General features: G+C 43.4%; 1 protein-coding gene across 1 annotated transcript in view; it reads left to right on the top strand.

Moving 5' to 3' along the window:
• The window catches only part of LOC126267554 (waprin-Rha1), a 169,128-nt gene extending 165,043 nt beyond the window's left edge, over positions 1-4,085 (top strand). The window contains exon 4 of the mRNA XM_049972859.1: positions 3,830-4,085. Within this exon, the coding sequence (XP_049828816.1) occupies positions 3,830-3,936 (107 nt within the window). The 3' untranslated portion in view covers positions 3,937-4,085. The remainder of the gene's footprint in view (positions 1-3,829) is intronic.
• The last annotated feature ends 11,746 nt before the right edge of the window (positions 4,086-15,831 follow it).

Below are 15,831 nucleotides of genomic sequence, written 5' to 3'. Positions count from 1 at the left end.
AGTAGCAAATACGGTCACTACTGATAATAATGTCACTGAGATGAAGAAGAAGAGAACTAAATATTGTGAGAACACATGTAGGCTGCTGGTATGAGAGTTGGATGTAGATCAATGTAAGTATGACAACTACTATTGTGAAAGGTATAGATAAATTTGGAACTGCAGCTGAATTGAAATTGATGATCTGAATCAAGAATGCATGCACTACTGTTGTTGACTATGTGATCGGGGTGTAGACAGAGCCAAAATGTATAAGAAGTACATATGTTGCTCAAAAAAGTTTTGTATCCCCCTCATGCGTTGGATAGTTTGTATTTCTTTGTCCACAGGAAATCCCTACATACAGCGCTTGTGTAATGGAGGTAAAATACCTGTATTCTCATTAGAGTTCACTAGAGGGCACCGTTTCACCAATCATGACCAGGACAACATGGTTTGTCTAGGCTCTTCAGTCTTCCAGCATGCCTTGGAAGGTCAATATGAGACGTTGCGTGCATAGTTAACTATCAGTTAAAACTCGAGGTCAGATTTTATGTTTCTGCAGGGTAAAGTGGCCAATGCCCATTACATTTCAGAGGCTGTTATCCCCGTGCTACTACCATTTCTTCGACAGGAAGGTGATGTGCTTTTTCAGCAGGATAATGCACGTCCACATACGTCTGCTGCGACGCATTGTGCTCTTCGTGGTGTACAACAACTGCTCTGGCCAGCAAGATCAGCAGATCTCTCGCCAATTGGACATGTATGGTACTCCAGGGTCTGAAAGAACCATTGCAACAAAAGGCGCAAGATGCTTGGTACAATCTGTCGCAGGACGCCATTTGGTACCGTTATGATCGTTGCATGAGACAATACATACCTGCGTTGCCGCCGGAGGGATACAATGCGTAATTATGCTTCTCTACTGTGACATGCGTGTTTCATTTGTTATCATACACACATACAATGTCATCTCTCTTGTCAATAAAATGAACTTGTCCTTGAGGGTATCGCATTTTTTTCCGGCAGTGTATTTGTTTTATGAAGTTGTTTCTAAAACACAAGGAAGAGAGAGTGAAACATCTTTTGAGTCGTTGCGACAAATCAACCAAAATTGGTACCTCTAATTAAAGTCTTTATGTTGGACCGGATTGTTGCTAAATACGCCATTCGATCAAACGTATTCCGATACTCATGGTGGACATTAAAACGGGGCTTGTCCACACTTCACCTTTACGACGCTTGAACCCTGATGGGGGCGTTTCATTGAGGTGTCTGGATGTCTGTAAAGGAATGACAGCCCATTCTTTCTCAACACTCGCAACCAGAGAAGTTAGTTATGTTGGACACAGCGGGCTGGAACGAAGTCGACGTTGTAGCTGAGCCCAGATGTCTCCAATTGGTTTCAGGTAGCGACTGGGAGGCCAGTTCATTTCTGGAGTATTGCTGTCCACAAATCATTGCCTCACTACGCTGCTGTATGACGGCGTGCATTGTCATTCTGACAGAATCATCATCTACGAACTGTTCCTCTACTGTATCCAGTACACAATTCTGTAAAATGTGTTCATATCCTTGCACATTTAGCGTTTCCTTAGGAGCAGTAAGGGAACCACTCTGGAACCACGAAAATCCCCCATACAGTACCACCACCACCCCTCCTTACTTCACTGTAGGCAGTACACCCTGATGGGAAGTAACGTTCTACAGGCATTCGCCAAATCCAAACCCTTCCATTGGATTGCCACAGGGTACAGCGTAATCCATCACACCAAATGACTAGTTTCCAGTTTTCCATTCTTTATACCATCGCAAGACCGTTTAATATTGACTAAAGAAATGTTTGGCTTGTGAGGATATGCTCGACCGTGGTACCTCATTTTTTTAATTTACTATGCACAGTTATTATGCTACCTGGACTGCTGATGCCACTTTTTAATTCAAGAATGATTCTTTCCGCCGATTTCACGCGATTTTTTTTTTACGACCACCCTCTGCAATGCCAACGGTCTGTGTAGGTCAACACATGAGATTTGCGTGATCTTGCTTTAGCTGCTGTTGTTCCTTCTCGATTCCACTCCACAATCAGATCACCAAAGTCTACACTCATGGTCATAAATTAAGGATAATGCTGATACATGGTGAAACAACTCTCTGGTGGGTGGTTTGCGGGTTTAAATCACCTCGGGGTATGACCATGCGGTGCATTTGACCAGCGGTCGTCGCACGGTGGCGCTGGCAGCAGTCCACATACGCACAGGTATGTTGGTGCATGTCAGAGTACGGTGAAGCAAGTAAATGTGCAGACATTTTAAGACGTGCTGATGGTGACTGCGTGTTGAAAATGGCTCAAACAACACATATTGATGACGATATGAGGTTTAGAATGCTAGGGCGACTGAAGGCTGGTCAAACACAGCAGGTCGTAGCACGGGCCCTCCGTGTGCGACAAAGTGTGATCTCAAGATTATGGCAACGACTCCGGCAGACAGGAAACGTGTCCAGGCGCTACCGTACGGGACGTCCACAGTGTGCAACACACAAGAAGACCGATATCTCACCATCAGTGCCCGCAGACGGCCACGGAATACTGCAGCTAGCCTTGCTCGGGACCTTACTCCAGGTTATTCGCCCGGAGACCTGCAAGGTGCATTCCACTGACCCCTGGTCACAGGAGAGCTCGTAAAGTTTGGTGTCAAGAACACAGTACATACTCATTGGAACAGTGGTCCCAGGTTATGTTCACGGACGAGTCCAGGTATAGTCTGAACAGTGATTCTCGTCGGGTTTTCATTTGGCGTGAATCAGGAATCAACCCCTTAATGTCCTTGAAAGGAACCTGTATGGAGATGGTGGATTGATGGTGTCGAGTGGGATTATGATTGGTGCACGTCCACCCCTGCATGTCTTTGAGAGAGGAACTGTAACAAGTCTGGTGTATCGGGACGTCATTTTGCACCAGTATGTCCGCCTTTTCAGGGGTGCAGTGGGTGCTACCGTCCTCTTCATGGATGATAACGCACAGCCCTACCGAGTTGCCATGAGTACCTTGAAACAGAAGATATCAGGGGAACGGAGTGGGCTGCCTGTTCTCCAGACCTAAACCCCATCGAGCACGCCTGAGATGCTCTCGGTCGACGTATCGCTGCACGTCTTCAAACCCCTACGACACTTCAGGAGTTCCGAGGGGCACTGGTGCAAGAATGGGAAGCTGTACCCCAGCAGCTGCTCGACCACCTGATCCAGATTATGCCAACCTGTTTTGCGGCCTGTGTGCGTGTGCATGGCGATCATATCCCATATTAATGACGGAGTACATGCGCAGGAAACAGTGGTGTTTTGTAGCACATGTGTTTCGGGACGGTTTTCTCAACTTATCACCAATACCGTGGACTTACAGATCTGCGTCGTGTGTGTTCCCTGTGTGCCTATGCTATTAGCGCCACTTTTGTGTAGTGCCGTGTTGTGTGGCACCACATTCTGCAATTATCCTCCATTTATGAGCATGAGTGTATATGGGCACCTTTAGAAGGGTTGAAACCTCCCTGATGGATCCGCTAATCTGGTGCCATCCAATGACTACTCCACGTTCGAAGTCACTGCACTCTCCTGACCACCCAGGCTGCTGTCACTACTTGTCTACTGACAACACAACACTCCCCACCTCCTTTTATACTGTCAGATCCACCTCTCGTGAAATCTAGCGGCCAATGCCGCATTTCATAGGGTGTCCGGATACTTTTGATCAGCTAGTTGTGTCTTCGTGTACATGAATAATGCTCTCCACAACTGGATGTTTGGGGAGCGTGGTGAATGTCGTGACATAATGTGAGTGGCGGTGTTGTTGCAGGTTCCGGCGGCAGCGGCAGCGGCGTCTACTGCGGCAACACCAAGTGCCGCCCCGGGCAGACGTGCAAGGCAGACCGCTCCACCAGCCGCCCCTCCTGCTCCCCCTGACGGCCTCCTCACTCACATACTCTTCATCACATTCTCGCTTATACATGATAATATGTTTCACTCGACATATTCATTTGTGTATGTTGCAATGTACTGTTGGTTCCACATATTCATAATAAATTAATAGAGTGAATGTTTGACTAAAACAACAGTGCACTTTCTTCTAGTGGTTGTACCTTGTTCCTGCTGAAGTTCACTTGTTTTGCAGCTGTCTTCATCAGAAATGCGAAAGAAGCCGTTTCATTAATTTCTATAATAATTATCGAAAAGTCCGCAGCTCGTGGACGTGCGGTAGCGTTCTCGCTTCCCACGCCCGGGTTCCCGGGTTCGGTTCCCGACTGGGTCAGGGATTTTCTCTGCCTCGTGATGACTGGGTGTTGTGTGATGTCCTTAGGTTAGTTAGGTTTAAGTAGTTCTAAGTTCTAGGGGACTGATGACCATAGCAGTTGAGTCCCATAGCGCTCAGAGCCAATTATCGAAAAACTCTGAGCATGTCCTACATAAAGAAGACTGTTTAGAAATGACCCTTGTCTACGATTTTCTTTTGTCACTTAACTGTTTCGGAATTAGCTTCTTAATGGATTTGTGATTAACTTCTCATGTTCGGGATTAACAGTCACGTAGATTTTTTTTAAAGGACCTCATATTCCCCGTTAACTCTAGAAACTATTTATTTGACAATGGCAATTGAGGCCTTTGGTCCATTTTCAAATGGTACTGCAAAAGATTTTGCTTCAGCACACGTCAGCCTTTAAAATCCTCCTACAGGTATTTATGACATCGTCAAAAACAAGCCTTTTCACTACTGACGGTGACATGTATACATGTCGAATGACTTTAAAGTCTGCTTAAAAATGGTCCAAAGGCCAGCAATTGTGAAATAAATAATTTCTACAATCAACCGCGAATATGATGTCATTTAAAAATAACAAATTTATGTTTTACTGCAAACCTACATGATTTGCTTTGGGACCATTTCGAATGTGTAGTAGAGTTAAAGAACCTCGCTTGGTACTAACAGCCTAATACTTGCAAAAAAAGAAATTAAGGAAGCTCAGAGGTAATATCTCGTGTACGCCAAGACCATTAAAAACGGAACATCACAGTTTTATCTTCTCAGAAAGTAGTCTCACAGAGCATACACTTCTGCAGAGTGAAATTTTCACTTTATCAATTTATACATAATGAATAATATCTAAAAGTGGTCTTATATTAGGAATGATTCCGACATTCGCCTGAATCAATGTAGTCAAACTGACCAAAAACTGAATTCGAATGCCTTCCTTCCGAGTATGAAACCAGAAACTAATTTTGTGCAGACTGACGGAAAGGATTGATGCACCTATAATTTTGCAAACAATTTTCACTACGGAGTTTTGAAAATACTGCTGCTGTATTCAAGCTTTGGGATGTAAAACATAATTAAATTAGAACGGCTGGCAGTAACAAAAAAGTAAAAAAGATTGGAGTTTGGCGTACCGTCGACGACGAGGTCATTACTGCCGGAAAAGAGACTTAGGATGAACAATGAAGGGAATGGAAACAGGTCGAGTTCTTTTCACTGGAATTATCAAGGATTCCCTTCAATCGAATTGGAGGAAACACGGCAAACTTAAAACTGATTGGCCGAACTGAGATTTGAATTTCTCTCTAGCCAAAAAAGTGTCCATTGCTTTAACCACGACAATCGCAGCAGCTTTGCTATTTGAGTCCCATTCCACTCAGAAAGCTATATTACAGACCACTCTCAGCTGTAGAGTGGAATACTCTCTTTATAAATATACAGTAAATAATTGTTATACCTACTATTGCTCGCCACCCAATGACTACACTGCAAGACAACACTGATCTGAGATAGTACAGGCTCGCGGAGCTGTCTAAAGAGACCACAATCAACCACGTGTGTAGTGCTAGTTTTGTTAAGCCTCTTTGGGAAGTTGACTTACATTCTTACCGATTTTTATGCATACAGTTTGTGAAAACAATTTATATACACAGCACATTTAAGTGTGGCATCTACAGTCAATAAAACGGCTTATGTGTACCAACTGAAGTGACGTAATTAAAATACATTATCATTGCTTTCATTTACAACATAGTTTTCTATTCTTGGCCACAGCTAAATTTATCATAGTCGCCCTTCACATACTTAATGGCGTATTCTGAAAACAATCAACATGTATCTATTTCACAGACCGAAGCAGTACGGAAATAAGCCCATTCTATTAAATAAAGACCTCTGGGCCACTTTTCTGCGTGTGAATTATTACTTGCACTAGCTGACGTCCGTAGGAATGCATTACTGTATGTCATTGCCAGGTACAGAGTGGTCAATTACTGCCATAACTGACTCGCGGCTTTCACGAGAGATGGTCAAAAATGACTGTTGTGTCTCTGGACTGCTCCAGGCGTTACTAACAGTGATGCTGACTGTTGACCTGCCTCTCAGCAGACATTAATGTGTCTGCCATCAGGTCTCGCAGCAAAGTATTCCACATTAGATTTCTGTCTCCTTTCCCTTTCGCGTTCAGCAAACTTCTATCTCTGGGCGTATTATTACTACTGATTCATCATCTCGAAGTCTTCGTCTCGAACTATTTACTGGCAACTTTCGTTGCTTTTTAGTATGCCCTGCTGTTCCATTTGACGAAAAATGATTACAAGGTAATTTTTAGTTTTACAATTCTAGAAGAATCTTCAATCTCCGTGTCCATTTAGACCGTATTATGCACAAGTCGCACACACAATGAGAACGCCTAGAGGCCAGCCGAACAGAGGTTGGTTCCAAAGATAAAATATCACTGGAGTTGAGTGAGCTGTTATTGTACAAAAAGAGATACATCTACATCTACATGATTACTCTGCAATTCACATTTAAGTGCTTGGCAGAGGGTTCATCGAACCACAATCATACTATCTCTCCACCATTCCACTCCCGAACAGCGCGCGGGAAGAACGAACACCTAAACCTTTCTTTTCGAGCTCTGATTTCTCTTATTTTATTTTTATGATCATTCCTACCTATGTAGGTTGGGCTCAACAAAATATTTTCGCATTCGGAAGAGAAAGTTGGTGACTGAAATTTCGTAAATAGATCTCGCCGCGACGAAAAACGTCTTTGCTTTAATGACTTCCATCAAAACTCGAGTATCATATCTGCCACACTCTCTCCCCTACTACGTGATGATACAAAACGAGCTGCCCTTCCTGCACCCTTTCGATGTCCTCCGTCAATCCCACCTGGTAAGGATCCCACACCGCGCAGCAATATTCTTACAGAGGACGAACGAGTGTAGTGTAAGCTGTCTCTTTAGTGGACTTGTTGCCTCTTCTAAGTGTCCTGCCAAAGAAACGCAACCTTTGACTCGCCTTCCCCACAATATTATCTATGTGGTCTTTCCAACTGAAGCTGTTCGTAATTTTAACATCCAGGTACTTAGTTGAACTGACAGCCTTGAGAATTGTAATATTTATCGAGTAATCGAAATCCAACGGATTTCCTTTGGAACTCATGTGGATCACCTCACACTTTTCGTTATTTAGCGTCAACTTCCACCTGCCACACCACACAGCCATCTTTTCTAAATCGCTTTGCAACTGATACTGGTCTTCTTATGACCTTACTAGACGGTAAATTACAGCATCATCTGCTAACAACCTAAGATTGATTAGAAGTCGCTTGTGAGGAACGGTGTCAAAAGCTTTCCGGAAACCTAGAAATACGGAATCAACTTAAGATCCCCTGTAAATGGCGGCCATTACTTCGTGCGAATAAAGAGCTAGCTGCGTTGCACAAGAACGATGTTTTCTGAAACCAAGCTGATTACGTATCAGTAGATCGTTCCCTTCGAGGTGATTCATCATGTTTGAATACAGTATATGCTCCAAAACCCTACTGCAAACCGACGTCAATGATAGAGGTCTGTAGAATGAGATTTTCACTCTGCAGCGGAGTGTGCGCTGATATGAAACTTCCTGACAGATTAAAACTGTGTGCCCGACCGAGAGTCGAACTCGGGACCTTTGCCTTTCGCGAGCAAGTGCTCTACCATCTTAGCTACCGTAGCACGACTCACGCCCGGTCCTCACAGCTTTACTTCTGCCAGTATCTCGTCTCCTACCTTCCAAACTTTACAGCAGCTCTCCTGCGAACCAAGCAGAACTAGCACTCCTGAAAGAAAGGATACTGCGGGAGAGCTTCTGTAAAGTTTGGAAGGTAGGAGACGAGATACTGGCAGAAGTAAAACTGTGAGGACCGGGCGTGAGTCGTGCTTCGGTAGCTAAGATGGTAGAGCACTTGCCCGCGAAAGGCAAAGGTCCCGAGTTCGAGTCTCGGTCGGGCACACAGTTTTAATCTGTCAGGAAGTTTCATATCAGCGCACACTCCGCTGCAGAGTGAAAATCTCATTCTGGAAACATCCCTCAGGCTGTGGCTAAGAAATGTCTCCGCAGTATCCTTTCTTTCAGGAGTGCTAGTTCTGCATAGTTCGCAGGAGAGCTTCTGTAAAGTTTGAAAGGTAGGAGACGAGATACTGGCAGAAGTAAAGCTGTGAGGACCGGGCGTGAGACGTGCTTCAGTAGCTCAGATGGTAGAGCACTTGCCCGCGAAAGGCAAAGGTCCCATGTTCGAGCCTCGGTCGGGCACACAGTTTTAATCTGTCAGGAAGTTTCATAGAGGTCTGTAGTTCGATGGATTACTCCTACTATCCTTCTTAAACACTGGTGCGACCTGCGCAATTTTCCAATCTGTAGGTACAGATCTATCGGTGAGCGAGCGGTTGTATATGATTGATAAGTAGGGAGCTATTGTATCAGCGTAATCTGAAAGGAACCTAATCGATATACAATCTGGACCTGAAGACTTGCCTGTATCAAGCGATTTGAGTTGCTTCGCAACCCCTAAGGTGTCTACTTCTAAGAAACTCATGCTAGCAGCTGTTCGTGTTTCAAATTCTGGAATATTCCATTCGTCATCCCTGGTGAAGGAATTTCGGAAAACTGAGTTCAATAACTCCGCTTTAGCGGCACAGTCGTCGATAACAGTACCATCGGCATTGCGCAGCGAAGGTATTGACTGCATCTTGCCGGTTGTGTACTTTACATACGACCAGAATTTCTTTGGATTTTCTACCAAATTTCGAGACAATGTTTCGTTGTGGAACCTAATAAAGGAATCTCGCATTGAAGTCCGTGCCAAATTTCGCGCGTTTGTAAATTTTAGCCGATCTTCGGGATTTCGCGTTCTTCTGAACTTCGCATGCTTTTTTCCGTTGCCTCTGCAACAGCGTTCGGACCTGTTTTGTGTACCATGGGGGATACTTTTTTCCGGTCTTTAGATCAGTCCATATATCGACACAATACAGTTGCAGTAACTTCTCTCCAGAGATATCTAATGAAGCTGCAGGAGATGCAACCTATGTAGCCCCTTCTTAAATTTCCAAGGCTAAATACTCACATACAGATAGTGTGCTACTGACATTAACATTCTTTCGTGACTATACTCCAGTCGTATTCTCATACATTTCTCATTGGCGCTCACCTCCCTGTAATAAGTTAGCTCTTTATTTAATGTTGTTTGTACATAATTCATTACTTGTTCTTTTTAGGCTCAGATGCACTCAGTTGTAGGTCATGCCCAGGCGATTTTTTTTATTTTTTTTTAAAGACCTTCAAGTAGAAGTTAGTCGGTCGCGAAGTTGCATTATGAAATAATTTTTGTAGGGCTTTTGTTGACAGAGAGATACGAGCACGAAAAATTGAGTAGCAGTTAGGCATTACTGTACAAACATTCGTTTTCTGAAAAATTTTTGTAAATAAGGACAAAAACGTTTTATAAAGTATCCTTAGAATCACGTTCACCTACATGTAATTCAAGTTTTCTGTAATATCCACTACCATCTGCATCACGAGAGCGGTGATACATTCCACAGGAGTGAAAGATGTAATGGTTTACCCTGCGACCAGCGCTGGAAAGTAGTTTGAATAGACAGTTGCACGGAACTGCTATGACATTAACACGGAATGTTAAGCATACATAATGTACGAGAAACAGTCAATCCAGATCACAATAATTATTTATTTATTTATTCTAGCAACCGGTTTCAGACTTTTCAACCATTTTCTGAGCAGTATCTGCCTGATGACTGTGGGGCCGGTTTTCGGTGCTGCTGTGCGGACCAAGAAGCACCGTCGACAACTGCTCTATTATAGTGTTAAATGCGATCGCTGCCGTTGCACTTTGATATAAAAAACTATCAAGAGCAAATATTTGGGAGTCGGTGGCTCTGAATAGTCTTCACAGGGAACAACATCTTTTTTATCTTCTTAGCAAGCTGAGAAACGGTTTAGTTCACAGACGGAAGGAATACAATTTCCTGACGTTATTGTGTTAACCGACCGGGCGTGTGGCTACGCATTCCAGACAGCTTTGACTTGATGTTCCGTGGTCGATATGAATTTTGTCTGAACAAAAACATTACATGGGTTTTTGTCACCGATATGGTTCTCATTTGATATGCTTTCAGGTAAATGGATTTTGGATGGGATGACGGATGCTGTGCCCGTTTTGACACCGGTCTGTGTTGCTCGTTTACGATACACACAGTAGCCAAGTGCACCGTATGGATTCCGGTCAGTCAAAACGTCTTGAGAAGAGCACGTTTCCTTTCTCCATTTCCACTGTAAACTTTATGGTGGTATGTGTTCAATGAAACTATGCAACATCTACCTGTCATGACGCCAGATTAAATGGGTACCAAACTCAAAACGATAAAAAAAAAGGTTGAACCGTTGAAGCCTATGCGAATGAATATTTACCATTTTATAAAAAGTAATTAATGGACAGCACGTTCCAAAACAATGTTATAATTTTTGGAGAGAATTGATCACCCGATAGATACAATACCTTCTGCAGGGACATGCGTAAATATAGTAACGATAGCACGTTTAGACAGATCGACTACACCTATCATCAATTGTTTGACAAAAGTTAACAAACGAGAGGATCTGCGACATAGCGGCGCTAATTCACGCAGTGATACAAAACCTATAAAAATTTCTTCATTATTTTCAGCACTATCTATGTCAACCAGTTACGAACATCCCAGACGATAGTCGTTCTTGACTGAATCCAGTGTCTGAGGACAACATTTGTAACCAAGGGCTGCAAATTAACAAATAAATTCCTGAACAGTTGTATGATGAGTGGAAGTTAGAATGGGTGTCAATAACTTTAATATCTCGCTGCAATGGTAATCAGTGGAATTTCGTCACCTCCTTTCCAGGGAGCTGTGTATACTATGGAAGTCTTTTACATAGGTAAGATATAACGTGAAACGTTCACCGTAACCATTTTATACAACAATTGTATTGATAAAACGTCATGCTTACGATAAAAGAAAAAAAGACAGACTAATCAGAGTTTGATCTCACATTGCTAATGAAATAGTTTAAATCTTCTATTTCAGCACCTTTCACAAACAAGCCAAACGCCTGTCTGTGATATACAGGTTGAGTCACTAACTATTGCCACCAAGAATAACTCCGAAAGTACGATAGTAACTGAAACGTTTGTGGCGCGAATGTTGCATAGGACAAAGAGGGCCACAATATGAAGTGGGTTTTTTGTTGCTAGGTGTAGTCGCTTCAAAGATATTGAGAGTTGGCAGTACTCTCTTAGGATTTAAAGGTTGGCTACAGCGCGCATACCAACGTCATATTATGGCTCCCGTTGTCCCACGCAACTTCTGCCCCACAAACTTTTCAGTTCTTATCATACTTTTGGAAATAGTTAGTGACTCATCCTGTATAGGGTGTTTCTAAAACGAATATAAAAAATGAGAGACCTGTAGAGTGGGTCATAACAAGCAACTTCTACATAGTAACCCATGTGCGCTTCCCATAGCATTCGGCGCTAGGCGCCATTTAATAGCGTCGCGTGCGACCGGGAAAATAGGCAAACACCTCACCACCAAAGTGGACATAGTAGCAGGTCTTCGGGGCAACGTTTTCAATTGATGTGTGACGTCAAGGTAAAAGAGAGGTGGTGTTGACGTTTCGCGATCTTTATTTGCAAACGCTTAGAAACACTGCTCGAAATTACGCCCTATTGCTTGAATGCATACTGTGCAACAACGCCTGAGTGATTGCCGCTCCCGTTCAAACAACCCATGCAAAGAGGGTATGGCATCAGAGGCTACCGTAATTCGCACTATCAGCTTTTCATCCGTATCGATAAGTTTCATGTGTTTCCAGGCGAAACCTCAAGGGGCATCAAGCCGGGGGAACGTGCAAGCCATCCGCTGGGCCACCGTATCCTATCCAGTTCCCTCCGAAGGTCTCATTCAAATGATTTCACATCGCATGAGTGAAGTGCGTATATGAACGTTGGCACCACAGACGCTGCCACAAGTTGATGATACGTGTTCCAATAACTCTGGTAGTGTTTCCTTTAAGAGGGTTATGTATCTGTTTGTGTTCAGCCGTTAGGGAAGCATGTATGGACCAGTCAGATTATCGCCTACCAAACCGCCCAAACACTTACGACGAAGCTCTCTTGGTGACCAGTAACCTAAGTGGCGTGCGGATTTGCAGGTGCCAACCCATGTTGACTGTGGCTGCTGAACACACATTCCCTTGTGAATAATGCCTCATCAGTAAAAAGTACAGTGTGGGAATTAAGGTTGAATGGCACACTTCTGCAAAAACCACTGGCAGATGTCAATGTGATGCGGAAAATGTTCTGAGTTAAAGGCTTGAACTTTCTTAAAAGGATAACGATGCAGATCATCTTCATTCCACATACTCCAGAAAGTGGAATGGCATACGCCCACTTCTCGAGCTACATTCCGCGAGCTTGTACGGGCGTGCAGCATTGCTAACGCCTCCTCTCCAAACTCTGATGTATGCACTGTGCGTTGACGACCGCGTCCGTCTGGCTTTCGCACCTGCATCGTAAAATAAACGCATTGGGTTTCGATGTAGTCCTAAAATGCACTTGCGCCCTTACTACAACTTCTCAATGGACAACCCACCTGTATCTCATAGGGAACGATGGATGGTGACGGAAGTGCGTGGATGTGGCACACGACCATTGGGAAATCACTGACCGTACAAGCGTTGAGCAGCCAGAGCATTTCCATCCACTCCCCGTAAGCATAGTGCATGTCTACCCTTTCCTCCCAAGAATCGCTCCATTTCCAGTCCGCTCCACACAGTACCAAACACAAGTGTGTCCTCGTTTGTAGACACACTGACGCAGGGCTAAATAGACTCTGCAGCGTGCACAGGTGCCGCCCTCTATGCGACATCGTATCAAACTGGCATATACATTGCCAAACGCGACGCTTTCGTATCCCAACAAATGCTGACAGAAACACCCTGTTTTTGTCCCGCCCGGAATACCTGCTACCATGTCGGCTCGGACGTCGAGCAGTCTGCCTACCTACCTGGCGCGCGCGACGCTGGTAAATGACGCCTATTACCAAACACTAATGGATGTGGACATGGATTGCCGTGTGAAAGTTGCTTGTTATGGCCTATTGTGCTACCTTCTCACTTTTTGAATTCATTTTAGAAACACCCTGCAGTAAGTGAACCATTAGGTTGGTGCATAAGTTCGTAGCATTTTTGTTTTTCATGTTGGTATCCCGTGTTGAACTGAGTTTATTTATCGATTTTTTCTTGTAGTTCACTGTTGCTATCTGGATTTACATATTGTCATTTTCTCATTTGGAGATAGTGAATGGAGATGTGCACCCCAGAAAATGGAGTGCTGGGTGGAGAAATCGGAACATTTCCGATATTTGAGTTCAACAGAGGGGTGACAGCAGCGGAGACAACTAGAAGCATTTTCACCGTCTATGGGGATAATGCCATTGGACAGAGCACAGCAAGAAAACGTATTTCTCGTTTTAAGCAGGATTGTTTTGACATTAGCGATTCTGAATGTGCGGGAAGGCCTTATGGTTTGAAGAAGATCGTTAAAACGTAATAATCCGCAATGATCCACGTCAGAGTATTCGAGAAATGGCAGATGAGATTAACTGTCATCATTCCACCATCGTTCGACATTTTGATGAATGAGGAAGGTTCAAAAATCTGATGCATAAGTATCGCATGCTTTAAGGCAAAATCACAGAAATCAGCTGATGGCTGTATGTGCATGAAATGGCTTCTGAACAACACCGACCATTGCTGTCCTGTATTGTTACCGGTGACGAGAAATGGGGTCTTAATGCTAAAATACCGAAAAGAAAGGAATGGTTGACCCCATACAAAGCAGCAACTCGTTGTACAAAAACCTGCACGCATCGAAAAAAGATAATGTTATGCATCTTGGGGAACAGTGACGATGTGGTGTACTACGTATTGCTTCCCCGAGGTGTAACAATCACTGCTGACATTTACTGTCAACAACTGAGATGTCTTGCAGACGCAGTCCAAGAACAACGACCAGGATGACAACTTGAAGAGATGCTACTCCGCGATAACGCCCGCCCACTTTCTACTAGACTGACAAAAAACACTACAAAAGAGTTTGGTTGAGAAGTCTTTCCGACCTACCTTACTCACCTAACCTTTTCTGCTCTATATCGAAAAACCTTCAAGGAACTTAATTTCCGGATGAAAATGCTCTCCGAACATGGCTCGAGGAGATCTTTACCTCAAGACCACAGGACTTCTACAGTCGCAGAATAGAAAGTTACCCCAGCGGTGATAGACTGTTGTAAGTAGTGAAAAAAAAGAGCCACTCCGTCTACAGGCCACAAGTGGCCCATCGGGACCATCCACCCGCTGTGTCATCCTCAGAGGAGGATGCGGGTAGGAGGGGCGTGGGGTCAGTACACCGCTCTCCCGGTCGTGTAAGAAGTGAAGGAGAATGTATTATTGATGACTAAAGTCTCCGTTACGTGTATCTGTTGTGTTTATTAATCTTACGGAAAAACGCTACGAACTTACGCATCAACCCAATACTATACGTAAGCAACATCCTCACTCTTGAATTTATGTTTCCGTGTCTTTTTCTTGCTCTTAACGACCCAATATGTATTTGTCAGTACTTTCAGTTACATAGTACCTTTTCCAAAATGGTTAATTCTGTGGTTAAATATCCTGATTCAGTTGAGCTTCTTTTTAGTGGTATAGCCCTATTTTGGTAATGGTACTACAAGCACTGAAAGCAAAAGAAAAAGTGGAAATAAGACAGAAAAGATACCACTGTTTTTAAGGCAAAAAACGCATGCATTCTTTTCCATATTTAATATCTATAAAGAGAAAATTAGTCGTGCGGGTGAACCATTTTGTAAATTAAAAAGCATTTTGTGGCAGTTGACTAACACGTGAGTCTTCGAGTGTAGAACGATGTTATCGACCATTTTGCTCTTGTACGTCTATGGTTATACACCAGAATTTAATATTTATTTGTGAAGATTTATATATTAATTAATGATACATGAGGTTCTTTAAAATGGTGTTTACAGTCATACACACAATTCAGATAACTGACAAGGAAATTCCTCTTAAGAAAAAGAAGTTCCGTGTTGATATTTTTTTTCTTCAAACTATTTCATCTGCAGTATAGCATATTCACATTCCATACATCAACAACTACCTACAAAGAATTTCAGGAGGTAGAGTGCTATCCAGTGACTTGTAAAGTAAGGTGAAATATCATTACCAGAAGGCTATCGAAGTGAACATCAGACTGAGTCTTCTGAAACCAACATTTCTCGGAACGTGGATATTCCGAATACATATTAGAAACGAAAACTATGCCGTAACTGTGGTGGTCTATTCATACGAGTGACGAAATTCATTCCAACAGAGTTCAGCATGCGCAATCGTGCTACGTGGTACGTTATTTGTCGTCATACGAAGGTAGGACTACAGTTTTTT

This window comes from Schistocerca gregaria, chromosome 1 (genome assembly GCF_023897955.1).
Source record: "Schistocerca gregaria isolate iqSchGreg1 chromosome 1, iqSchGreg1.2, whole genome shotgun sequence".
In the NCBI taxonomy this organism is placed as follows: domain Eukaryota; kingdom Metazoa; phylum Arthropoda; class Insecta; order Orthoptera; family Acrididae; genus Schistocerca; species Schistocerca gregaria.
Note: the sequence above shows the minus strand (reverse complement) of the source record. Positions and strands in the feature narration are given on the sequence as shown.